The 26,056-nt window shown below is 34.3% G+C and overlaps 1 protein-coding gene across 2 annotated transcripts; it reads left to right on the top strand.

The window, feature by feature from the left end:
* Window positions 1-1,688: 1,688 nt before the first annotated feature.
* On the top strand, window positions 1,689-24,491 carry LOC143232366 (transcription factor SUM-1-like). Of its 2 annotated transcripts, XM_076467706.1 has the most exons (3): window positions 1,691-2,497; window positions 10,780-10,834; window positions 21,859-24,491. In XM_076467706.1, exons 1-3 carry the CDS (start codon window positions 1,928-1,930, stop codon window positions 21,996-21,998), a joined length of 765 nt encoding a protein of 254 aa, XP_076323821.1. In that variant the 5' UTR covers window positions 1,691-1,927; the 3' UTR covers window positions 21,999-24,491. The 2 variants fall into 2 exon arrangements, with proteins under 2 accessions (XP_076323822.1, XP_076323821.1); XM_076467707.1 differs by lacking the exons at window positions 10,780-10,834; window positions 21,859-24,491 and adding an exon at window positions 9,922-10,235 and having other exon boundaries at window positions 1,689-2,497.
* Window positions 24,492-26,056: the final 1,565 nt, after the last annotated feature.

Here is a 26,056-nt window from a genome sequence, read left to right as displayed (position 1 = left end):
TTCTAGTACACTTAAGGCTCTACACGTTCGACGTACTAACCTTACGTTCACCAAACGATTGGCCTAACTACAGAAATAATGCTAAAAGCGTGCTATTCATATCTGTGGTACTTATCCATAGACAGACGCAGATGGAATATATATGATTTTTATAGCACTCGGAAAAGAGTTGATTTCGTCGTACAATTCTGCAAAAGTAAGAAATAAAACAAGTTTTCAAATATTTGTTTTTATCCGCACAGTGTAACTGTGTTGTGTGTGTGTGTTTCTTTCAGACACTGGGTACATGTTAAGCCGCTCACTTCCGAAAGTGTGTTTCTTGCATTCCGAGATAAAATGAAGAGCACTGTAATTCATTGAAAGTGAAAAAAATAATTGACTATCCTACATATAGTTGATCTGATTATGTGGATTTGATGAAGTAGTCTTTGTTCCAAAAACTTATGTTTCTTCTGATGTGCCTGGATGACAGAAGAAACGTTTTTCGTATTAAGCTGACATTCTGTAGCGCCTAAGTAATTAAGATTTTAGAATGTAAATTAATCAAAAATAATTTATTTTTATTGTCTTCTAGCGATTCTAAATGTGTAAAAATGTACTGACATCCCTTTCCATAGCAATCCTTTTCCACGTCTCCGACATTCAACTTTCCCAGATACAAAACTATCAACCGCCATACTCCTTCCTCTTGGATAAAATCCTCAACTAACTGACAAATTGACTAACAGACTCGCTAACTCAGCAATCATCAATATATTCTAACTGAATAAAAAATAAATTATCATTTACCCTAGCCTAACTTGCATTTATTACTGACCTAAGTGTTTTAAAACATTGGATAAAGTTCCTGACTTTAAGTTACGCCCATCACGATACGTTATTAATCTCTACCATCATTCAACAATACTGTAAAAAGATCTTATCTGAGTATACTTAGTAAACGCCTTCTTAATGAATACCTTCTATTTGATTTAGAAACTTTTTTTATCTTGTTTCAATGTATAGTGTACATTTAACTACAATGATGTCATTAAAGTAGAAAAATGTTCAGTACTGGTGGGCCAACAGTTGTAGACGGGTGTGACACAGTGCAAAAACCTTCTGCCAAAATAAAACTGTGCATGCCCTTTCCTGTTCATAGAAATAATATTTTTATATAACTCTAGAGGGATCAAGCTATTGGCCTTCTTCTCTCTCCCTGTCTCCCGCTGGTACAGCGGTGAGTCTACAGATTTATGACGCTAAAATCAAGGGCTCAATTCCCATCAGTGGATTCAGCAGATAGTCCGATGTGGCTTTGCTAAACGAAAACACACACACACAAACTCACTCTCGCTCTCTCTCTTATATGCTGATTTTTCGATACTCATGGTGGGTATAGCACAGATAGCCCATTGTGTAGTTTTGTATTCAATAAATAACCAACCGACAAACAAACGAAATCATCTTCCAATTTTTTCAGTTTAATAAATTTATCCTAACATATCTGTTGAGAACAGCTTCATTCTTCCTTAAGAATACAACATTCAAGTAAATAAACTCAGAGTTACGTGCATCAGATGTAAAAAACACGTAAGAAGCTTCTGCGGTAATTAGATGAAAACATACTCTGGAAATAAAGTCTCGACTTCACGTGGTCTTAGTTTCAAACGTGTTTCCCCTCCAGACCTGTGTCGCCACTGAGCATGTCACTTTCTTCTAACCAGTCTCCGGTTTAGTGGGTGTGTCAGTTATCCTTTATCTCATGTCTCTGTCACTCACTAGGGCTAATGAAAGAGAAACTTACGTGCATTTTGACTTTTGTATTTCTTAGCTGCGATGCTGTTTTAAGGCAAATAGGAAGCACTTGATAATTCTCATAGTTAACAATATCTTTTGTGGTTTAGTTAACCTTGAAGCTAGGACTAAGTTTGAGAGAATAGTTGAAATGAATGCAGCGTCTCTCAAATTATCAAATACTGTGGGTTTTCAAAACATCCCAATTCAAGACTCGAACATCTTTAACGGTTCTAGAAATACGAAAATTGTGTCAGCTACGACATTTGTTTCATCACTCAAACCCGAAAACGTCACGAAATGTTTTGGCCCAGTCTTGGGTACAGCTTCTCCTATAGCGTCATCAGGAGTAAACATGAAAACAGAACGTTCTGGTCACTTTCTAGCTCCAGCGCCTCTTGACCAGACCCAAAGAACATGTCTCGTATGGGCCTGTAAAGCTTGTCAGAGAAAGAACACAACAGTTAACCGACGGAAAGCAGCGACTTTACGGGAAAGACGAAGACTCCGGAAAGTGAACGAAGCATTCGAGGTTTTAAAGAAGCGGACTTGCCTTAACCCAAACCAGAAACTTCCTAAAGTAGAAATACTCCGCAATGCGATTGTTTACATTGAATCTCTTAAATGGATTCTTCAGAGTAAGCACAGCTCTTGGGACGGATGTAATTCCTTCTGTACCAGATGTGACCCTGAGTCTGAAGGTGAACTCAAAACCGACAATGTAAGTTAATACAACATCAATACAAGACTGTTTCCAAGAGATTTTAAAACTGATCATTAAACATTCTATTTCAGCATGTCCTACTAGCATAATTCTCTTTCTTAAACTATTCTAAAACATTATTAATTAATGAGATATTTCGTTGAACTATTAAATATATAGTACTAATAGTTTATACAGTAATCAAATTACTCCAATAGAACAACTAAAATTACTTTAGCGTGTTAACTTACGTTTTAACTTAATACTAATCATTTGAAATTATATGTTGATAATCCTAATTTGATGTATTTCAATCGCCGTAAACACAAATAATTCATAATTGTGTTATGTTTGTAAATTGGTGCTATAATATTTTTTCTGATGAAACTCGTATTGTTTTCACATACTACATTACGACTCTTACTTCATATTATCAGCTTGCTAGACAACGTTTATGGCCTGTTTTCACTGTTATGACTTGTCTAAATAGTTTTCTGTCCGTTTAATTCTTTACTAAGGGTATATTCGAGTAAGAGCAAGATAGGATTTTAAACTTACGCTTGAGACCAAACGTTTCGAAGACGTTTTCTGACACAAAAATACGTAGGAAATTCAGAAAGTGCTTTCTCACCTAGCGCTTGAGTGACACGTACTATGTAATTATCAACAACGTGGTTTTCTTGCTGAAAATTAACATTCTGAGAGAATTAGAGAAATCAAACCTTATGTAAGTTTTCACATGCACAAAATTACAGAAATAAAATAATAAAAAATATGAAATGTATAATTGGTTTAAAAAAGAGTGAAGGTTTTACATGTTTGAAATACATAAACTCGAAACATTCTACTATAAAAGAAAACTAATAAAACAAAATTGGCTTTATGATTTCTGACCATTTCTGTGATTTTTTATAGATTGTGGAAAACGTGGTTGTGTTTTTGTATACATAATATAGAAGAGCATCCATTGAAGGTGTAAAATCATAATAGACTGTATAGGATACGATGAGAAATTTGCGCATCACATGATGTTGCTAATCCATGGCCTACGTAATTACAGATGTTTGAAATGTGTACTGTTGATATAATGATACAGCATCACAGAAGCATCGTTTCTTCACGTTCTTATAAGACTAACGACATCTCAAAAGTCAATAATACACAAAAATATTTGTTTGATTGTTGCTGAATTTTGCGCAAAGTTATTAGAGAGCTGTTTGCGTTAGCTGTATAACATTAAAGTAATAGACTTTAAGGAAAGTAATTAGTGAAAAACACCCACTTCCAATTCTTAGGCTACTCTTTACCAGTGAATAGTGGGATTGACCGTAACATTATAACACCTCCACGGCTGAAAGGGCGAGCATGTTTGGTGCGACGGGGATTCGAACCCGCAACCCTTAGATTACGAGTCAAACGCCTAAACCCACCTAGCCATGCTTAGCTTTGTATAAGAAGATAACAATCAAACACAACTTTCTAGAGATAGGAGGAACTCCCTGCTAGGAACGTAGTAGGCCAAATGAGAACTGATACTTTTCGAATCTGGAATTAATCTGTCGTGATATTGAATTGTACATGCTGCAAAGTTTTTGTTATATGTACATGACTGTTTCGCTTAAATTTAATACAATATTTATGTTTTAGATAGTCTTGAAACGGAAGTATTAATTTTAATATTTTTGGAAGCGATAGTTTGTCGCAAGCTTACTTATGTATTTTGTTTAGTTTGTTTAGAATTAAGCACAAAGCTACACAATGGGCTATCTGTGCTCTTCCCACCACGGGTATCGAAACCCGATTTTTTTTAATGTGTAAGTCCGCAGACATACCACTGTGCCACTGGGGGCCCTTACTTATGTAACCTTTTACGAATCATTTTTTGTGTTGTGAACTAACATCATTTTACTGAAACCTTTCAAATTTTTCTCGTTGCTTTAAGCTAGTATTGTTACATTATAACATCTCATAGTTTGTATAAAGTCCTAGGCTTAAGTGTCGAACAATATATATTTATATATATATATGCGACCACGTTAGTGAAAGTGGAGGTAAAAGTGAAAAAAGCTAAGTCAGACTATGTGCAAGTTTCGCTGTAATTGGTAATTTCCAGTTAGTTTCACAAAACGTATTGTAATAACAAAAATAGAGGATAATAATTAGTCTGGTCGAAGCATGTTCTAAAGCAACTGAACCCACCTTTGTTGACTTTAATTGAAAAAAGACAATTGTATAAAACTATGGATACATCCAATAGTGTAAGGAGCTTTTGTACATACGATTAACTTCTTTTTAAGATATTATTTTAGAACAAGTGGATTGTGTACTGTGCTGTTTGTTTCTTCTTGTAAGTTATTGCCAACAAGTCACAGACACCTGCCCCCCGCTAGTACAGCGGTATGTCCACGGATTTACAACGCTAAAATCAGGGGTTCGATTCCCCTCGATGGGCTCAACAGATAGCCCGATGTGACTTTGCTATAAGAAAACACACAGACACATACTGTAAAAACTCCTGCTTATACACATGCTATAAAGCCTAACAAATGGCGAGCCAGCCAGGAATATTCAGTGGTAAGTAGCGGTAGAATAAAATGTGAGCGACAACAGAAATATTCCTATGTACACACAGCTGTAGTGGTGGCCAAAATATCAAAGAGTTAGAAACTACACTCTTTAACCACGTTGATTGACTTTGATAAACGAATAGACAGAGGGGGGCGACTTGGGCTCAAAGATGGCGAACTACTAGAATTTGTTAAATAACAACAAGAGCTATAAAGAGAACAGTAGCAACAGAAGAGAGGGGAAGAGAGAAACAAAGACTGAAAGAAGAAAATGAGAGACAAAGAAGATAAAAAAAGAAGAGAGACTGGAAACAGAAAAAAATAACAGTATAAACTGAGATCACTAAACTCACTCGACAGAAAGAGGAAAGACCCCCAAGAATAACAAAGTTGCCCAAACCTGATGAAGAGAAAGACGACGTGGATGCTTTCTTGGAGGGATGTGAAAAATTGGCCTAAAGGCAGAACTAGGACAAAAGTGATTGGGTTGTCTGTTTCAGTCCACTTCGTGCAGAAAACGGCCTACAAGTGTATGCAAGATGACATCAGAAAATACCAGGGATTATGACATGCTAATAACGGTTTTGTAGAAACGCTATGAACTTACCGAAGAAGGTGTTTGTCGGAATTTAAGAGAAGTCAAACTTGACACCGAAGAAACTGTATTTCAGTTTGTGACATGTCTACAGTGATACTTGACAAGATGAACTGACATGGCCAAGTATAAGAATAGTTTTGAGGGACAAGCAGATTTACTTATACGTGAACTTATGTGTACTCAACTTACATGTCACTGTTCTTAAAGAAGAGAGTGCCAAAAGACGTGTACAAGATGATTAAGCTAGCAGAACAGTTTATGGAAGCCCATGGAAGGAGATTAACTGGCAAGTCCAAGAATATCCAGTTAAAGTCGAAACGAGGAGCGTCAGATAAGAAGCATGGTGCCCCTAAAGGTGACATGAAATCAACAGATAGAAGGGAGAATACATACTATACATTGCGAGAGGGTGCAAGTCTGATGTCAACAAGAAGCAACAGAAAATTCAACGCAAAGCAGCTGGAACTACCTACAAAAATTGTTCTGATATAAGACAAGTAAAGAATATATTTTGAATATGTTGTTTCAAAACAAGTGGATTGTGTGCTGTCCGTTTTTTGTTGAAATTCACTGCCGGCAAGTCACATAAATATATTGTAAAGAATCCCGCCCATACCTGACAGCTTGAAAGTAAAAGTAAGCTGGCTCGTATGCCATCTGTCACAACCACATAAGGGTAACAGAAGTTCACTGACATGTCATGAAATAACACACAATATTTAGTAGAAGATATCAAATTGAATAAAAAAAATGCCAACTATACCCACATCAATGGCATTTGTTTAACTGTCTGTGTCTTAATTGCATTAATATCTAACGGTACCGAATAAACATAGACAACCAAACCGATATCATTGACTTTTAATTGACGGTTTGTGTCTTAATTACATTAATATATAATGGTTTTGGATAAACATAAACAACCAAACGTATATCAATAGCTTTTAACTGACGGTCTATATCTTAATTACATTAATATCTAATGGTACTGGATAAATATAAACAATCAAACCCACATCAATGACTTTTGACTGACGGTCTGTATCCAAATTGCATTAATATATGATGGTACTGAATAAAAATAAACAATTAAACCAACATCAGTGACTTTTAACTGTACGGTTTGTATCTTAATTACATTAATATAAACACGGTATTGAATAAACATAAACAACCAAATCCACATCAATATGTTTTGCAGCCAATGAAAATTCGATGATATTAAAAATATATTTTTCTATGTTTTATAATAACGAAAAATATGTCTAGTCAAAATAACTATAATAATGTGCCAGTTTTATTTATTTATGTGTGATGGTAAGATATATTTAAACACGTGACTCAGTGGTGAGTCTAAGGCTTATAACTCTAAAAAACGAGTTTTAATATCTGCTCTTAGTAGAGAAGCGATAATCTTTGTGTAGTTTCGCGCTCAACAGCAAACAAACTTCCAATAACATTTATATGTTGAATTTCAAAGTGAAAAATGTTAAAGTAAGACGTTTTCAATGGCAATGGACAGAAGTTATGGTGTGTTTGCAGCGAAAGGCGCCACACAAACACATATTTAGTTTACCTCATCATTACATACTTTTGGCCCTAACTGTTGATATTGGTTTCTCAAGATGTTAACTTCAGTAAAATAATTTGTGCTTTCAATATGATTTTTATCGCTTTAAGTCTTTAATAATTTATTTTATTAAGATATTACTTTTACCACCTCTAGTGTAGCGTTTATAGAAATATGTTTCTTTAAGATGATTTTATTACCGCTAGTGTCGTGTCTTTAAGAATGTGTTTCATTAAAATAATATTTTTACCGTCTCAAATAGATTGTATTTAAGAATCTATTTCGTTAAGATATTTCTATCACCACTAGTAGTATATTTATAAAATATATTTCATTTCTGTTTCTTTAAGGTCAATTTTATTCCTAGCAATAAGTGTAGATAGTGAGTAATAGATTAAGTACATGTCATTAAGGTAAGAGTATCCAAAACAGTAACTGTTAATTGTAAATTACCTATATAAAGATAAGTTTGCAAAATAAGGTTAAATCTGCTAACACTTATCGCTATTTCAACAAAAATTACGTCTATCAGAATACGCTCCACATTTCCCACTCTGTATTCGTATCTTGGTTTATCTGTATATTCTTTACGTTATGCAGTGCCATTTAATTAATATATATACATATGTATACACACAGAGAGAAAATTAATAGATAGATGTATATATATATATATATATATAGAAGGCGTCTTATACATTTTTCCTCAACTTTCTCTTGTCATTAGTGTACAACCTTTCACCGAGGTGCTGTAAGTTATCACATAAAGATTAAAAACAAGGGGTTGTCAGTTTGCCAGGGACGCCACGAGATTGTGAGATGTGACGTCCCGCACTGTGCATTATGATAGCCAGCAGTAATGAACCTGCACTTCAAGCGTAGCTAGCTAGCAGCTTAATGACATCCTTCCACACACAACAGTTGCACAGAAGCTTCGGAGGACGGCTTCTTCCTCCAGAAAAAAAAACGACAGAAACTCTCGCTGTTAACAAATAAGCTATTTAATTAGTTAAAATAGTTTAATAAATGTTTTATTTCTTCCTTTTTTTATATCTTGTATGCATGCATGAATTTCAGTTTGCGAATTGTTCTCTTGTTTTCATAAAACGAACAACAAAAAAAAGAAACCAAAACCTAGATTATTTCTTTGATACATTTTATTGCTATCGAAGTTTTTCAGAATAAATATACGTAGATGTTGACTTCTCAGATTCTATAGTTCTTGTTGTTGTTAAATCAACTCGAGTTGTTCACTCAAAATGTCACATAATTAGTTCGCAAGATATTAATTAAAGTTACAAACATTTAAAGACGTGGACATGTGTAAGTCTTTGTTATATCTTAGTCTCTAAAATCCTATCTGTCTTTTGGTCAAGGATTCTTCATCAACGTAATGTTGATCATTTTTATTTCTGTTCAAAAGTGTGAAATCAAAAGCGTTTTGATTTCCTTCAAAATTCTAGACGTGTACTCACACAGCTTTCCTGCTACCATATGTTTGTTTAGCAACGTCACTTACAAGCTGACCTGCATATCTGTGACGACTAAAAAAAAATCAAGAGAACATTCTGATAAATGTCTACGCCAAGAATTACGACTTCCAGCGTTTCCCACGTTGGTCTCGATTATAAAAACCACCACTGCGAAATGAACCTCTAAAAATACAAAAGTTATGCGTTATTAGGTATATCAAACTCAATTTAACCAACGTTTCGGATTATTAAGCTCATTGAGTTCATTAACGCAACAATCTCAAACTCAACATCAACAGAAAATAGCCACTAAATCCCTCTTATGCTGTCTGGCCCAGCATGGCCAGGTGGGTTAAGGCGTGCGACTCGTAATCTGAGGATCGAGGGTTCGCATCCCCGTTGCACCAAACATGGTCGCCTTTTCAGCCGTAGAGGCGTTATAATGTGACCGTCAACCCCATTATTCGTTGGCAAAAGAGTAGCCCAAGAGTTGGCGGTGGTTAGTGATGACTAGTTGCCTTCCTTCTAGTCTTACACTGCTAAATTAGGGACAACTAGCGCAGATAGTCCTCGTGTAGCTTTGCGCGAATTAAAAAAAACAACAATCTTATGCTGCCACTTGACCAAAACAAAATTTAACGGAAAAAAAACTCGTCTGACAGTTTCGGTTTAACAGGACTATGTATTATTATCTGATTACGTTCAACACACACTCAAGGTTGGATATTTCAAAACGTTATTAAATTTATACTTTTTTCAAGACGCAGCTAAGCCTGTAAGTTTTACACAAAAACAATTCAACGTGAAGACAGATTAACAGCTGTATCTAAATAAGATATGGTAAGAGTATGATTGATCGTTACCGGCGTATTGTTTAATATTAAATAAATAAATTAAAAGTTTAATTGTGTAAGTGTGTATATTAATTATTTATTTAATTTTAAGATACGGTACAGTCTTTTACAAAAATATCTCTCTGTGTAAAACAACTTCAAGTAGATAAATAGCTAGAAAAGTGAACTAATAAGCAGAAACATGAAATGTTTGGACGAGCATACAACTCGATATGTTGTTATCCAAAATGAACAACATTTTACTTTGCTTTAAGTTATTGATAAATGTGAATTATGTTCAAGTTCCACGGTTCTCTTTTTCTTATACAAGCGTTAGTGGAATATATGTATTTAAACATTAAATAACAGAACATCGAAATAACACTGTTTCTTTGTTTTTAGAGCAGAGCTTCATTTGGACAGTCTTCTGTGTCCACCGTGGAGAATCGAACCTCGGGCTTTAGTGTTAAATCTGTAAACTTACTGCGGCCCCACCATCGGATAAATAAAATAGTAATTTAACTATAAGATCCAAAAGATTTAAATCGATCGAAGTTTGCCAGGATATTTTTGAAGTTTCTATTTTGGCAAACAACAAGCAACCTGTATCTCCTTTGTGTTCATTTCTGATTAGTATTCTATTTTATTTCGTCAAAAAAAAAGAAAAGAAACATTTGATGTATTTTACATCTGACTGGATATTTGTTACTACTTCTTGTTTCATAATAAAACTAATGGTTTCTTGCACACTATTCTCATAAACTCATTGCTTCGGAAACTTATGTTATAGATATTATTCTAATTTTCGCTAGGCCTGGCATCGCCAAGCGTGTTAAGGCGTGCGGCTCGTAATCCGAGGTTCGCAGGTTCGAATCCCGGTCGCATCAAACATACTCGCCTTTTCAGCCGTTGGGGTGTTATAATGTTACGGTCAATCCCCCTATTCGTTGGTGAAAGAGTAGCCGAAGAGTTGGCGGTGGGTGGTGATGACTAGCTGCCTTACACTGCTAAATTAAGGACGGATAGCCCTCGAGTAACTTTGCGCGAAATTCAAAAAACAAACAAATCTAATTTTTACTTGTCTTTATTCTTACTTGATGTATATCAAAAAACAAAAGCAATGCTTTATGCCTATTTCACTACTCCATCTCTCAAAACTTAAACAAATAATTAAATATATTTCACGTACTAGCAGTTTACTGTTAAAGTATTTTGTTGTTTAATAAAATGTTAATTTGTTGTTCTGTATATTTTACACAGTTTGACATCAACACCTACTACTTTCTTCAAGGCAACAAATCTCAAGCTGTTAAAGTTAAGTATTCATATATTGTTTAGTGATCAATACTGTATCTTTCTGTAAAGATCCGGAAACCAAACATTCGATATAACGAAAGACAAAAATATATTTCGTTCTTTTCGTCCTTTCTTATATTTACTGATTTTTTTTTATTTATCATTTGTTTATCAATTATTGACTTTTTGTTATCAGTTTTGATCATGTCGCCAAAAACCTAAATGCAGGAAATTTAATCCTACTACTGAACAGTTCAGTTTTTTAAATTTAACTTTATTTTTTCCTTGTAACAACATTTTGTTATATTTTAATTTGTTGTGCTTAAAAGAAACGAAAAAGAAAACGTACTCAATTGCTCCATTTATAATTTCACGCAACAAAAGAAAATATTTCAACACAATAACATTCAACAATGCCGTACATTACCCTAGTGTAAAGCTGTAATATCTATTTACAGATAGCTACATCTTAACCGCAAACTTTAAACCATGAAAAAATACTAATAGTGCAACACGAAATTTTCTAAATAATTAGTTTCTTTGTAATTGCTTTTTACTCAACTTTTCGGAAACTGACTTTACGAGAATCAACGTTTCTAAAACAACTTTGACTACAAGGCTAAGATATGCCTAAAGAAAGCAGTAGCACGTGAAACACCCATAAATGAATCAAGAGTAAATAATTTAATTTTTGCTGGAACCTTTTTTATATATATTTAAGTGTCACTTGCGATAGAGCACGTGTGTCACGACGAAACCATGCTACGTCAATTCCAGCACCTGATATAGAGTCTATAGGGAGTTTAAGCCACACTCTTATGTTGGCAGAGCTGTACTGAAATCTGGTGTCAGCCCTCAAAAGTACACTGATGACCTAGACAGAGACAAATTTGTGTGATACGTCACGACATTACACAGAAAGCTATTTCTGAGGACGTCTTTTTATTGAGACAAAAAATAAGTTATTGCACAGTATATTAAATATTTTGTAAGTATGGTTAAGGATGAAAGAGATCCATTTTTATCCTGTCAAGTAACATACGTAATTCTTAACCACCTTATTTATAGTTTACAAGTATAAAACATCATTATTCTGTAGCTTTTGAAATATTTGCTACATCCATCATATTCTCTCTTTAGGTCTTCCGAAAACAAATCTGGCAGTATTGTATACACACACTATATCCGATGTCAAGAAGTGCGTGACAAGATTCATTTATTTGCATACCTTAAATTTTTATAAGTTAAAAAATAAACTGAGCTCAAACCATCTAAAGTTTTATATCTTGTGTCATGCTCTAGTCATAAATCAGACAACTTTATACAACGTAAAAACACAGATTCATTAAGACTATATTTAGTTCGTTTTTTTAACGCAAAATCGCACGAGGAACTATCGGCGTTGTATTTACCATGAGAATAAAACCCCAAGCTTCTCGCCAAATCACAGTAAAACTACACTTGAAGTTCTTCCAGTTTGTTTGGTTGAAATAACAATGTAACAATGTGGTAATTGAAAGTCTTCTGATATTTTAAGATATATTAGTGTCATATAACTTTTGTAATGATATATAACGCGGGAAACCTCACTAAACTGCGCATGTAGCATTTAGTGCAGGTAATTGAATCCAGCTTCTTTCAATAATTTCAACTTTATATCGCCTCTGTAACAAAGTCTATTGAGTAAAACTGAGGTTAATTTTCTGTTAGTTGGCACCCAAACAGGAATCAAAATACAACTAAATACGGATAAAAATACTTTTTAGACAACCATTACATCCTAATTAAATGAGTTCCTATACCTTACATATTACTAGGTCTAATACCACTGATCGATTATCTTATTCGCTGTCATTTTATTTCTCTTAGATGTGTTTCTAAGATACCGTTTGATTTCTTATATTCTGTTAATTCTTATATATTTTAAGTACACTAGAAGCTAATGCGTTTATCAGTTGTTTTTAGTTATTATCTATTTCGTTTTATTCTTTCTAAATATGTCACTTGCTTACTTCTCAATTTCTATTTATTAGATTAAAGACACAAGCTTGTTTTTATTATTTCCTGTCGGCTCCTGTCTATTAAATTGTGTTCAAGATATAATCTTGTTTTTATGAGGTAGGCAATAGCATTGTTTATGTAGGGATAGCTCGGATTGTTCGAAATGGTACTTGTAATATCTCATTAATAGGTCATCAAAATTTTACAATACTATACAATGTTTTTTTTTCATGGCAATATCTATATAATGATTGAGTAATAAGTACATGGAATATCTGTTAAGTCTGCTTATTTTCTATTACATAATAATTCAAAACCAAAACAATGGTGTCAACCAATTTCACTGAAGTATGAAGTAACACGGATTTAAACGATGTATCCGCTTTTACAGGTATTTTAAACTAGTAGTGATGTACAACAAATCATAACGTTGTTATTATTACCCCTTGAAGGTAGCCTTCTCATAAGCATTTGATGTCCCTATAAAAAACACTTAAGTATATAGTGAAACAGGAATTACCAGCCAATAATAAATCAGCAATAAATATCACAGTTGGAACTTTACTGTATTTAGAACTTGGTTATAAATATAACCTTCCTATGACTATTGAAACATTTCACTACATTACAAAACAACAGCAAGCAAACAAGTTAAGAAAAACTTTTTAGAAAATGAAGTAAATATAGGGATGGCTAATATGAATTCTTCAAAAACAATACAAACAAGATAGTGCGTATGGAATTTGCACTATACTTACTTAGTAGCATAGGTCCAGATTAACATATAGCAATATACATATATACAACTATTCGATCATAGATTAATTTAACTTATCCTATTTTTTTCTCTGAACATTCTACTATAATGTGTGCCTGTTATTACTTCATGTCAATTCTTATTTATTAGTTTGTGTGCTTAGAAACTTCTGTTAGGTTCTGAGTCCAAGACATTGGGTCATTTCTCATGTGCAATATACATATATTAAAGTCTTCATTTATCTCTACTTCAACAACACTTAGAAAACATTAGTGTCTGTTTCTATATGCTTTGCGATTAACACCTTTTGTCGGATGTTTTTCGAAACGTAATTTTACACTTCAGTTACATTGATAGATAAGTTCTCCAAAACTATGTCCTCCAGTGTAACTCTGAACTGGTCAGTTTATTTGGTCATTATGAAAACTGTCTTTAACTAATATATTAAAGAGTAATAAGATGGTTGTACAAAAGAAATCTCTCTTTGAGACTGAATATTTTCCATTTTTTCTGACTTTCATTTTCACAACAGTTAATTTTGCATGTACACGTGATTAGAGGTGTAACAGTTCAATAAAGATAAAAATGTATAGTAATTATGTTTGGTGCATGAACGTGATAGAAAACACTGGACTATAAAATAATACAAATTTTAAGTGCTTTAAAAACGCATCTAATTAAGGCCATTCAGATTGATGTCTTCTGTAACTTTATCTGCAGTTTTCCTCTAACGTTCACGCTAGGCATTCAGCTCTCTCTCTAGGAAGAGATAAAGTAACATTGTCTTAATTACAGTATTCCTAGCGTCTCCAAGAAAGGAATTTACAGATAAGATTACAAAGATAACGTCATTAGCTCTTGATGTGAGTTAAGTGTTTAATTAGCTCGTATTTTCTTTTACTGATCTTTTAAGTCAATTATTCATTAACATTATGAAGTATCATAACACGAACTAGAGTCTACCGATGTTTTTCTCTCTTATCTCAAATTATATTTTATTTTCGACGTGTATATATGTATATAGTGTTATTTTTAGCTGCTTATTATGAATACTGCTTACTGTAGTCTACTCTAACAATTTCGTTGGTAACTGAATTTTAGCTATTCATATATTCCTGAATTTTGCTGTCTTGTTTGGCCCTCTGATGAGTGAGCGGCAAGTCTACATACTGAAAACACCAGAATGCGGGGCGCGATTTCCCCGCGGTAAACACAGCAAATAGCTTGTTTCATTTTTAATGTCGTGCAAAGCTACACGACGGCTATCTGTGCTAGCCGTCCCTAATTTAGCAGTGTAAACATAGAGGGAAGGCAGCTAGTCATCACCACCCACCGCTTGGGTAGCCCAAGTCTTGGGCTACCCTTTTGCTAACAAATAGTGAGATTGATCGTTACATTATAACACCCCAGGGCTGAAAGGGCTAGCATGTTTGATAATGAGGGAGATTCGAACCCGCGACCCTCAAATTACTAGTCGAGTGCCTTAACTACGTGGCCATGCCGGGTAGCAAATAGCTCCATGTAGTTTCACTCTGAAACAAATTGTCGTGGGTGTTTTTGTCTGCCCGGCATGGCCAGGTGGATTAAGGCGTGCGACTCGTAATCTGAAGGTCGCGGGTTCGCATCCCCATCGCACCAAACAGGCTCGCCTTTTCAGCCGTGGGAGCGTTATAACGTGACGGTCCATCCCACTATTCGTTGGTAAAAGAGTAGCCCAAGAGTTGGCGGTGGGTGGTGATGACTAGCTGTCTTCCCTCTAGTCTTGTACTGCTAAATTAAGGATGGCTAGTGCAGGTAGTCCTCGTGTAGCTCTGCGCGAAATAAAAAAAACAAACAAACAAAGTATTTTTGTTAAGCAAAATGCCACAGAATTGGCTATCAGTGTTCTGCTGACTGTGGGTATTAAAACTGGAATTTTAGCGTTATAAGCCCAAAGACTTGCTAGAGACAATTAGACATTTTTTTCTGAATTAACATTAAATATATCACCAAGCAGAATTTAACAGAAATGTTTTTGCTAACACTAACAAACGTTAAACTTAAACAAAAGAATTCTCAATTGTTAATGAACTAAAATAAGATTATAAAAAAATTGTTTCCTTTGACGTAACGTTTTTTAAATCAGAAAGTTTTCTTCAATGATGTCGGTTTTACTTGACACAATTTAATACATTTTTAGTGACTTGAAACTTTAGTCACCGTAGTTGGCTCTAGTTTTGGTATTACTGTTGATTTATAACTCTAAATTTAAAGGTTTGATCCCTGCAGATGGCATAGAGCGGATACTTATTGTATAGTTTTACCTTTTGAACTAAAAAAACACGAGCGTGAGTTGACTTCAAATCAATCTATTTGTGGTTCACGTTTCGTTGCCGTGAGAACGCACTTTGCACTTCGTATTGCTATAACGGTGGAATCCCACTATTTGGTTAGACAAAAATTGGCTCTGGCCACTCTTGATTAGCTACCTTCCCATTAGCTTATCATTTGGGCAGTTTTTTTATAAAAAATTTGAAAAGAAGCTAAGAATGGTGGTATTAGAGCAGGACTGCGGCTCTCGGACTATATGGTGTGTCCACCGAAATGAATCAAACCCCTGATTTTACCGCTGTCCCACCAGAGGACCTTCGTTTTTTGTTTAGGTTAGATCGTTAAGTCATGTTGCGGCTTTCGAAATTTTTAGGTCTGAGACAAAGAGAAAAGATCCTCTTCTTTGCGGGGTTGCCAACTCCTGGATTAGGGTATACATTATAACTGAGTTCTCTTATGGACAACAATTTTAAGGATGTTTAGAGTAAAGCGTTGCTGGAAATGTCATAAAATATTGCAAGTAATATGAAGATCAACGATACATGTAATGGAAATATTATATAAAACTGAAGGTTAATCGTACTTTGATCTAGACCAGGGGTGACCAAACTTTTTTCACAGAGGGCCAGATTACTTGGGTAATGAGAAGTGCGGGCCACATGATCATTATGTTCAATATTCATAAGTTAGAACGAAAGTTTCTGTAAAAGACTTAACACTAAGTTTAGGATGACATATTAGCCATGTGGGAGTAGCATGCAATACACCCATATAATAAAAAACAAACAGAAATACAACCAACATTTTTATTTACCAAAAGGTTATCAAAGAAGATGACATTAGCAAAAACAATTCTCACATCGCACATCGTGAGGACATATCTGAATTTCACTAAGCATCAAAAAAGTTAGTGAGATTTATGAAATTGGCGTTTGACTTTCAAAATATCTTCAATGTTCGGTTTGGAATTGCTGCATCCAATCGTTAGAATTGCTTTCAAATGTTCATCAGTCAACCTTGATTAATGTACCGACTTCACATATTTCATTTTTGAAAATGCTTGTCCACAGACATAAGTTGTTCCGAACACTGATGCCATACCAGATGCGAACTGCTTCAGCTTTGGAAAATCATCTTCAGGTATGCAGCTGTAAAATTCAATAAGTTGCCCCTCTCTGTGTTTTGCTTTCAACAAGTCATTTCCTTGCAAATCGATGACCTCAGCTGAAGTTCCACTGGCACGTCATCAATGACACAATCAAAAGGATTCAGAAGAAGGAGAATGTCACTTTCGATTCTGACGAGATCCGAAAATCTCTCTAAAAATGCTTATTAAAATCACCAATAATCTTTTTCTGAAACTCCAGGTTGACATCTTCTTCTTCTGTGATTCCAGCATAAAACTCATTGAAACACTGCAAATGAGAGAGGTTTCCTCGTTCCAAATGTGCTTCAAACAATGACAGCTTTCTCCGAAATCCTTTAATGATTCTATAGAGATCACAGACAAGGTTATTCTTTCCCTGAAGTTTCAAGTTCAATTCATTCTTGTGGGATGTGATGTCAACCAAAAATGACAACTTTGACAACCAGGTTGGATCCGACAGAAGTGAATCGGCTCTATATTTTTCGATAAGAAATATATCTATTTCTCTTCTCAGCTTATGAAAACGAGACAAGACTTTACCACAACTGAGCCACCTCACCGCCGTATGATAGGCAAGTCACAGAAATCCGAATCAGTTTCTTCAAGAAATATCTTGAACTGGCGATAATTAAGTTTATGACCCCGAATGAAGTTCACTGCAGTCATGACTGGTTTCAGTACGCAAGAAATATCTAAGTCTTTTCCACATAGTGCTTGCTGATGTATGATGCAGTGTATGAACAGAGCGCCTGGGAGTTGAAGATCTTCCAACTGTTTCCTGATCAGCCCCACCAGACCCTTCTTTACACCAGTCATGTTTTTTCCCCATCAACTGTTACACCTCTAAGCTGATTCCACTGAAGGTTATAGTCTTGCAAAGTTTTATGCACTTCCATGAAAATGTCTTCTCCAGGTGTTCTTCCGTGCATGCTGCAAACTGATGCCAACTCTTCCGTGATCTGAAAGTTCAAATTAACTCCATGAATGAACACGAGACGTTGTGACGTACTCGAGAGATCAGTAGACTCATCCAGAGCCAGCCAGAAAATACCATAGGAAGTTTCTAGCATTTTGGCATATCTGTAATGCGATGTTCTCTCCAAGTTCTTCTGCTCTCCGTACAACTGAAGTTGCTGAAAGGCTGATACTTTCAAAAAAATTGGCTTTTCAGGACACAGCTCATTTGCTGCTTCCATCATACACTCTTTGATGAAGTTGCCGTCAGTAAAAGGTTTTCCTCGCTCTGCCATCCTATGCACTATTTTGTAACTTGTACGAGTAACAGATTCATTTTCAGCAAACTTTCTGGTGAAGAGATTCTTTTGAGATTCAAAAACACGTTTCATGGATTCAAATTTCTCAGAACGACACTTTACTAAAAATTTCAAATATGTTGATAGATGTTTTGTTTCATAGTGACGCCGAAAATTGTACTCTTTTAAAACGGCAACACTTTCGATGCATATCACACAAGTAGCTTTCTGGTTTTTTTTTGTTTCCACAGAGAAGTACTTTTCTCCCCATTCTTCATTGAAAGCACGACACTCAGAGTCCACTTTTCTTCTTTTGAAGGCAGTCATAACAATGGATGAAAAAAACAGGATCTGAAAATGAAAAACACAGAACGCTGTGAGAAAAGTATTGTGATGGTCCAAGAACGCACAAACAAAATATATTGAAACGTACGTTTACCACGACACTTACCTAAGAACGAGTTACGAAAAGCGTATAACCCGACTAATAAGAGAAATGAGCTTGCTGAATAGGTAACCCTAGGCCGCTGAATTTACAAGACGAGTCAATAGGACGAGGGTTAAGTCTGTACTTGTTTTCGAAATCCTAATGCTTTCATAAATACGTGCCTCGATATGAATATACGGGCAGCAAGGACGAAAGAAGAATTTTCCTATTGGTTAAAAATGCGCGTGACAGCCTTGTTTTTTTTACAATAACTTTTGTGTTTGGCAGCTGAAAGCGACCATCAGTGTGATTTATTTTGTTATAACAGTCGGACATTTGATGAAATGTCACTTTTTATTTCCAAGCGGTTAGCTGCTGGCGGGCCGAACAAAATGACCTCGAGGGCCGTAGTTTGGTGACCCCTGATCTAGAGGTTAGGGCGCTCGACTCGCAATCTGGAGGTCGCGGACTCGAATTTCCTGTCGCCGGCATGTTCACCTTTTCAGCCGTGGATAACTTATAACACGACAGTCAGTCCCACTGTTCGTTGGTAAAAGAATAACCCAAGAGTTGTCGGTGTATGGCGTTGAATTAACTTACATCCCTTTATTTAGTCTATTACTGTTAAATTAGGGACGGTTAGCGCAAATAAAGCTCGTGTAACTTTGCGCGAAATTCAAAACAAACAAACAATCGGACTTTATTTAAATACGTTTAAGATCTTAACACAGTGGCGTGTCGCCGCAGGTATAAACGGTGTTACACTTTTCACATCAGTATACTCAGTTAACTAATGAATTATTTGGCACTTGACAGTGTATTATTGCAACGAGTGGCTTACGGCTATCTCGGCCTTTTGAAAGAAGGATATTCGTATTGTAAAATGCCTAAACGATGTAGAACTTTACAGTGAACATAAAAACAGAATAACTCGCACAGAAAATTGTTAAGGATACAATGAGCCCCAAAACTATACATCCGCAAAGTGAAGACTAGGGTTATAAAAGAGAACGTTCCGAGACAGAAAGCCATTGATGAAACTATCTCCTGGTACAGTCAACAGAATAATAACACGTATTTTAATATTAACTTGAGAAACAAGGACTTATAAGCATAATGAAAATTATTTTATCTAGAAAATATTTGGAAATGGCAGACCATATTTTGTAATATTTTTTTAGTATCGTATTAATATAACATACTTCCATAGACGAGTTTAAATATTTGAAGTTAGAGGCAGCACACCTCGAAATCAATAGTTGTTTTCATGAGAAATATAGCAAAGAAAGCGGCATTGCACCATTCCATTTAACTACATATCTGTCAAGTTTCACAAAGCATCAACTCCAGTGTAGAATCTTGGATCTTTGATTGCTTTGAACATGATTTTGGAAGCCGACGTCCACATACAGAAAAGGGCTTGTAGAATGTTTGTTAACATTTAAGGTTTAAGATTCGCCTAAAGTGTCCTTCACAGAAGCTTGTTGCTATTAAAATTATATCAAACTGAGCACAACAGAATATGTAAGAACTTCCAAAAATAGTGCAGAACTTTGAATATTATTCTTATAAAACGACAATGTAAATAGTTCCAGGAATAGTGGAAGACCTTTCAACATCATTCCTTTATAAAATAGCAATGTAAGTAGTTCTAAAAATAGTTAAGAACTTTCAACATCGTTCTTATAAAATAGCAATTTAAATAGTTCTAAAAATAGTTAAGAACTTTCAACATCGTTCTTATAAAATAGCAATGTAAGTAGTTCTAAAAATAGTTAAGAACTTTCAACATCGTTCTTATAAAATAGCAATTTAAATAGTTCTAAAAATAGTTAAGAACTTTCAACATCGTTCTTATAAAACAGCAATGTAGGTAGTTCTAAAAAAAGTTCAGAGCTTTCAACATCGTTCTTATAAAACAGCAATGTAGGTAGTTCTAAAAAAAGTTCAGAACTTTCAACATCGTTCTTATAAAACTGCAATGTAAATAGTTCTAAAAATAGTTAAGAACTTTCAACATCATTCTTATAAAACAGCAATGTAGGTAGTTCTAAAAAAAGTTCAGAACTTTCAACATCGTTCTTATAAAACTTCAAAGTAAGTAGTTCTAAAAATAGTTCAGAACTTTCAACATCGTTCTTATAAAACTGCAATGTAAGTAGTTCTAAAAATAGTTCAGAACTTAAAGCATCGTTCTTAAGAAACTGCAATGTAAGTAGTTCCAAGAATAGTGCGAGAACTTTGAATATCATTCTCATAAAAGTGAAATTAACCTCAGTATTATCGGGATATTTTGTTTAAAAGTGTTTGTAGAAAGATTTATAATACTTTAGACACTTCTGGATTGAAATTTATGAGCGTTAACCTTTTAAATTTACTTATTTATTAAAGCTTTTGATTTGCAAGTCTATAAAATAGATCACAACACCTGTTCACATACACTCAACGATTCATCACAAACGTACGAAGTCACTGACTGATAATGAACAAAATATCTGTCTACTAATGACCACGTGGAATATTAATTAGGTAGTGCTTCTTTATATGTGGCTATGATTCAAATGTAATGCCAATAACTTTTGTTAATAACTTCACTTTTTTATGCTATTTTATTTAATGTTTCAACGTCAACATTGCAACTCTCTTTACTCAAAATCGACAACAAAAACTAATCTTTATTTCATTTTCGTATATTATTATTGACTGAAGTAAATGAAACAGTTTATAAAAATTTAATGTGTTTGCAATTTATGTTTGGATATCAGTACTTTAAAACTTAGAGGGCACATCACCTTGGTCAAGGACAAGGACACCAATCTACATGATATAATTTGTGTTTCATAATTCAACTTTTCAGTAGGACTATCTTCTGTGTCTATAAAATCAACCTCAAGTCCGTTTATTGGAACATACTGTAGTTTTGTCAATGACGCTTCATTTGAGCAAGGAAAATCTTAAGCACGCAATATTCGCTTTGGACAATGTCAACTTAATGACTCTGAAACAAATGAAAACAATATTAGAAATCAGTATTGAAGAAAAAAAATGTATTAATTTATTTTCCGTTTTCTGCTGTATCTAGATTTTCTGTCATATGTTTTGCACGTGCTACAGTTTTTTCATTGTTATATACATAATTATTTAACAGGTTTTGACGAACAAGTGACGCCCTTGTCCAGTCTTGAATACCTGTCATACATCGTAGAGAAAATTTCTCCCACTTGTACTTCTCATCGCTTACTAAATTCGGTGGCAAAAACTAAGCAGTCCGCCAAAGTTGACGAGTAAAAATTAAAATCTTTACTGTTATTCAACTGTAAAAATAACTCAGAGATGATTCATTCAAAAAATGGGTTCACTTCGAACCCAGATGATCAACAAATTATTATTGATAATTAATTAACTGTTAATTAAAAAAAAAGACTTTAAATGACCTGAACTGGAATATTTTTATTCAAAATACGTTGTACAACATCTTAATTAAATATGTTAGACAATATTACCTGAAAAATGTAATTAATAGGAAAATATCCAAAAGTAATAATTACTTTTTTAATTATTAGGAGTGGATTAAATTTACAGAAATTTATAATTCACTTTATACATTTTGTATGAAAATCCCAGTGTTTCTAGTGTTTAGCAAAAATAAAAAAGCCGCTGAATAATTTCATAATATATTTTTTAATAAAACTAAATATTTTATATCGTATTTTCTCTGCTTTCCTTAATTATCATTGTAATGTAGCAGTAGACGTTTGTTGATTACATCTGTTAAACATCACGTGCATAGCTTTCACAAAGCACGTGTGAAACGTGCCTTGTTTTTAAGTATAACACATTCTTAACATAAATGTAGTGAATATAATGTTTACTATGTAAATTAGTTACTAAATATTAAGTATGGAATGAACTAAAAAAAACGAGGGGCTTAGTACATTCTAAATAGGAAAAGTTTATATCTCTCATGATGTTCTTGTGAATATGTTGTAACCTGCACAAAAGTTCGGTGAAATTATATGGAAGCTCAATTATAATGAAAAAAAACCACGACGCAACGTTTTTTGTTGTTGTTTTTTCAACATTACATAATAACATGAACGCACAAACCATTTTAGTAAAGGATTGGTTTGTTTTGAATTTCGCGCAAAGCTACACGAGAGCTATTTGCGCTAGCCGTCTCTAATTTAGCAATGTAAGACAAAAGGGAAGGCAGCTAGTCATCATCACCCACCGCCAACTCTTTGGCTACGCTTTTACAACCGAATAGTGGGATTGATTATCACATTATAACGCCCCCACGGCTGAAAGGGCGAGCATGTTTGATGGTGGGACGGAATTCGAACCCGAGACCCGCAGATTACGAGTTGAGTGTCGAGCATTTTAGTTAAGGAAGTCAAAATTAGTGAAAGTTTATTTTACATATCCAATGCATGATATTCCGAAACGCTAAGAAGATAGTATATATGGTACAGACTAATTTGATGACAAAATTTAAGTAAATAACTGATGCGCCCGATAAATAAAAATAAACAAGCTTTAAAAGCAGCTTAAAACAACATATTTAACTATTCATCGTTTCAACTAGCTATCACTATGATTAAAAGAATGCTAGAATACACTGCAATTAAAAGTAAAGAAATAACAAAAACGTTGCAAATGAGTCAATTTATATTTCATCAAATTTAATGTCTATTGTTGTTTTATCATGTCGTGTTTACAAATGGTCATTCTACCCGAACTGGCTCAAATCGTGTTGACATAGCAGAAACAAGCCAGAAACTCCGTGAAGAGTCAACCTGACAAACTTATTTATACACGAACTATGGTCCAAATTAAAGTCGAAGAAAAATTCCGAATGAATTTTCCAATTTGATACTGTGAACTATTTTTTGTATTTTTTATTTTCCAAATTTGAAAGAAAAAAAATCCAGTTCAGCCCCTTATTCTACATTATGGTTCATGAGACACGAACCATATGCGAATGACAAAATTATGCTCTGGTTGAAGAATGTGCATGCGTAAGAAAATCTTCCTGATGCACGCCCTGCTCGGTAAAAATGCATCTAGAAAGATGGTAAAGCCCCCGATTATGTGACCTTTTGTGTGGAGATAACTTACAAAAAATGTATTGCTTTAGAGGTTGTTCCAAGGCTTTACTTGCAAAATATAATTTACTGGCATTAGCCGAACGTTTCTCACTCGTGAATATTTTTCATATCATCAACTACTATCGATCGTGTACAACCATGCTCAATTCACTTTATAATGCAGTTAATCATTTAAGAGCTAACCGAGATGAAAGTTGATATTGGTCGGATAAAATATATATCTACACTGAAAATATTTCGTTGGTACGTCATTCACACGTAAAGGGCCTAGCTAGGAGGACGATTTGAATGTTGTGGGATAGAAGCCTGCCCGTTCTTTCAGCCGTGAGGCGCGATATAATAGAATGGTAAATCTTTCTAAATAAAACAGGAGTAGCTCAAGAGTTGAAGGCTATTCGGTTTTACAAACTGCATTACATCTAGTTTATCATTCGAAAATTAAGGACGGCTAGCTCGGATAGTTCTCCACTAATCTTGCGTAAAATTTAAAACATAATAAAACAAACACGTAAAGTTGTGTCAATTCTTATTCGCGTCATTAGAATCTGGGTAAGGATCATAGAGAAGTACATTTAGACCTAACCTCATCCCTACCAAACAATTAATCAGGCAGTTCTGAACAAAATGTAATGAGGACTTTCAACTGAATAAAATCAGTTCTCTCGTCCCTCAACAGTGTGTTTGTGTGTGTTTTTCTTATAGCAAAGCCACAAAGGGCTATCTGCTCAGCCCACCGAGGGGAATCGAACCCCTGTCCTCAACAGAGAAACTGCTGCAGATGTGTTTGTCCGGAAGTGTGGTGTTCTAATTCTGAATTCTCAGTGACGAGTAATATCGAACCTGCAGGATGTGTCAAAGAAAATTTGAAACTTACCCTAAAGGCTTTGGGCGAAAAGCCAATTAACGTTATCCATAAACAGCGACAAACTTATGAATATGTCGCTTTAAAGGAGGTCACGAAACTTGTTTCAAGGCAATTATAACTTAATCTGGAAATGTCGCGGAAAGTTCACTCTAGTAAAGGAAATATATAGTTCAAACGTGAAACCCAAAAACGAACCAGGTATCTTTCCTCTATGCAGATAGTTGTCAACATGTGATTATGATTATTTCTCATCTTGTATCAAACACTTGCGGTAGATAAAAAAAATTGCTGTGATGGAACAGACTGACTTGTCTTAACCGTTTTTTTCTTTTTGTCTGGAAAGCCTTGAAAGAAACTTTTAAATGTGGTTAATGCTACTCTTGAAAGTCATCCCCACATGAAGAGAAATAAAAGTTTCCAAATTTGAAATCTTTGGAACTTTTAAAACACTTTCGTCATGTAGGACATTAACTACATAGATGTTTCCTCATTGTCATGTGCTTTCAGTTCTATATTGTGGATAGGAAGGTAAAAAGAAATTATTTTAAAACTGAAATACAAAATAATTCCTATGTTGAAACTGAATTTTACCGTTAGCTTCCCTATACCCTCCCCTTACAGTGATTCATTATGCTATGAAAAACATTCAATGTGTGATGTTCAACTAAAAACCTAGGTCAAGTAAAAACTGCCTAGTAGAAATGTTCATGTTAATTAATCAGCACATTCATTATTGCGCGATAAAGTGGAATCTATTAGAAATCAACTATCAACGCATTCCTTTTAAACTGACACCAAATAAAATAGAATATTTCAAAATTTAACTATTAACACACCTTAAAATTAAATTTATCAACACTCAGCACATTCGTGTGGACTGATTTAATTATATTGTAATTTATTAAAAATCAACTATCAACACATGCTTATTAGATTTATACAAATAAAACAATCTATGGAAGTTCAACTACAACATATCGTGTGAACTAATTTAATTAAAGTGAAATATATCAACATTCAACAATCAAAACATTCATGTAGGATTAATACAAATAAAGTAGAATACATTATAAATAAGTTATCAATATAATCGGATTACATTTATTCACATACAATGAAATCTGTTACATATTCACTACCAGCATATTCGTTTTGGAAATTAACAAATATATTTGCAATTACACTTTCAGTTATCACCGTGTTATTTGTCAAACGGTTCTATACAAAATAAAAAACTGCCATCGTGTTTCTATATCGACTCCAAGTGAAAGAATACCAATCAAAGATCAATTGACTACACGCTCCAGTTCGAAGATAGAATATATTGAAAATATCAAATATTAATGCAGTCCTATAAGAAACCTACCCAACAT

The sequence above is a fragment of the Tachypleus tridentatus genome, chromosome 11 (assembly GCF_004210375.1).
Source record: "Tachypleus tridentatus isolate NWPU-2018 chromosome 11, ASM421037v1, whole genome shotgun sequence".
Lineage (NCBI taxonomy): Eukaryota > Metazoa > Arthropoda > Merostomata > Xiphosura > Limulidae > Tachypleus > Tachypleus tridentatus.
Note: the sequence above shows the minus strand (reverse complement) of the source record. Positions and strands in the feature narration are given on the sequence as shown.

What these genes read in the sequence shown, in the direction of transcription:
- LOC143232366 (XM_076467706.1), top strand. Translation starts at nt 1,928, where the DNA reads ATGAATGCAGCGTCTCTCAAATTATCAAATACTGTGGGTTTTCAAAAC. An exon ending in GTGAACTCAAAACCGACAAT is followed by an intron (nt 2,498 to 10,779) that starts GTAAGTTAATAC and finishes TATTTTACACAG; the next exon opens with TTTGACATCAACACCTACTA. An exon ending in CAAATCTCAAGCTGTTAAAG is followed by an intron (nt 10,835 to 21,858) that starts TTAAGTATTCAT and finishes ATTATTTAACAG; the next exon opens with GTTTTGACGAACAAGTGACG.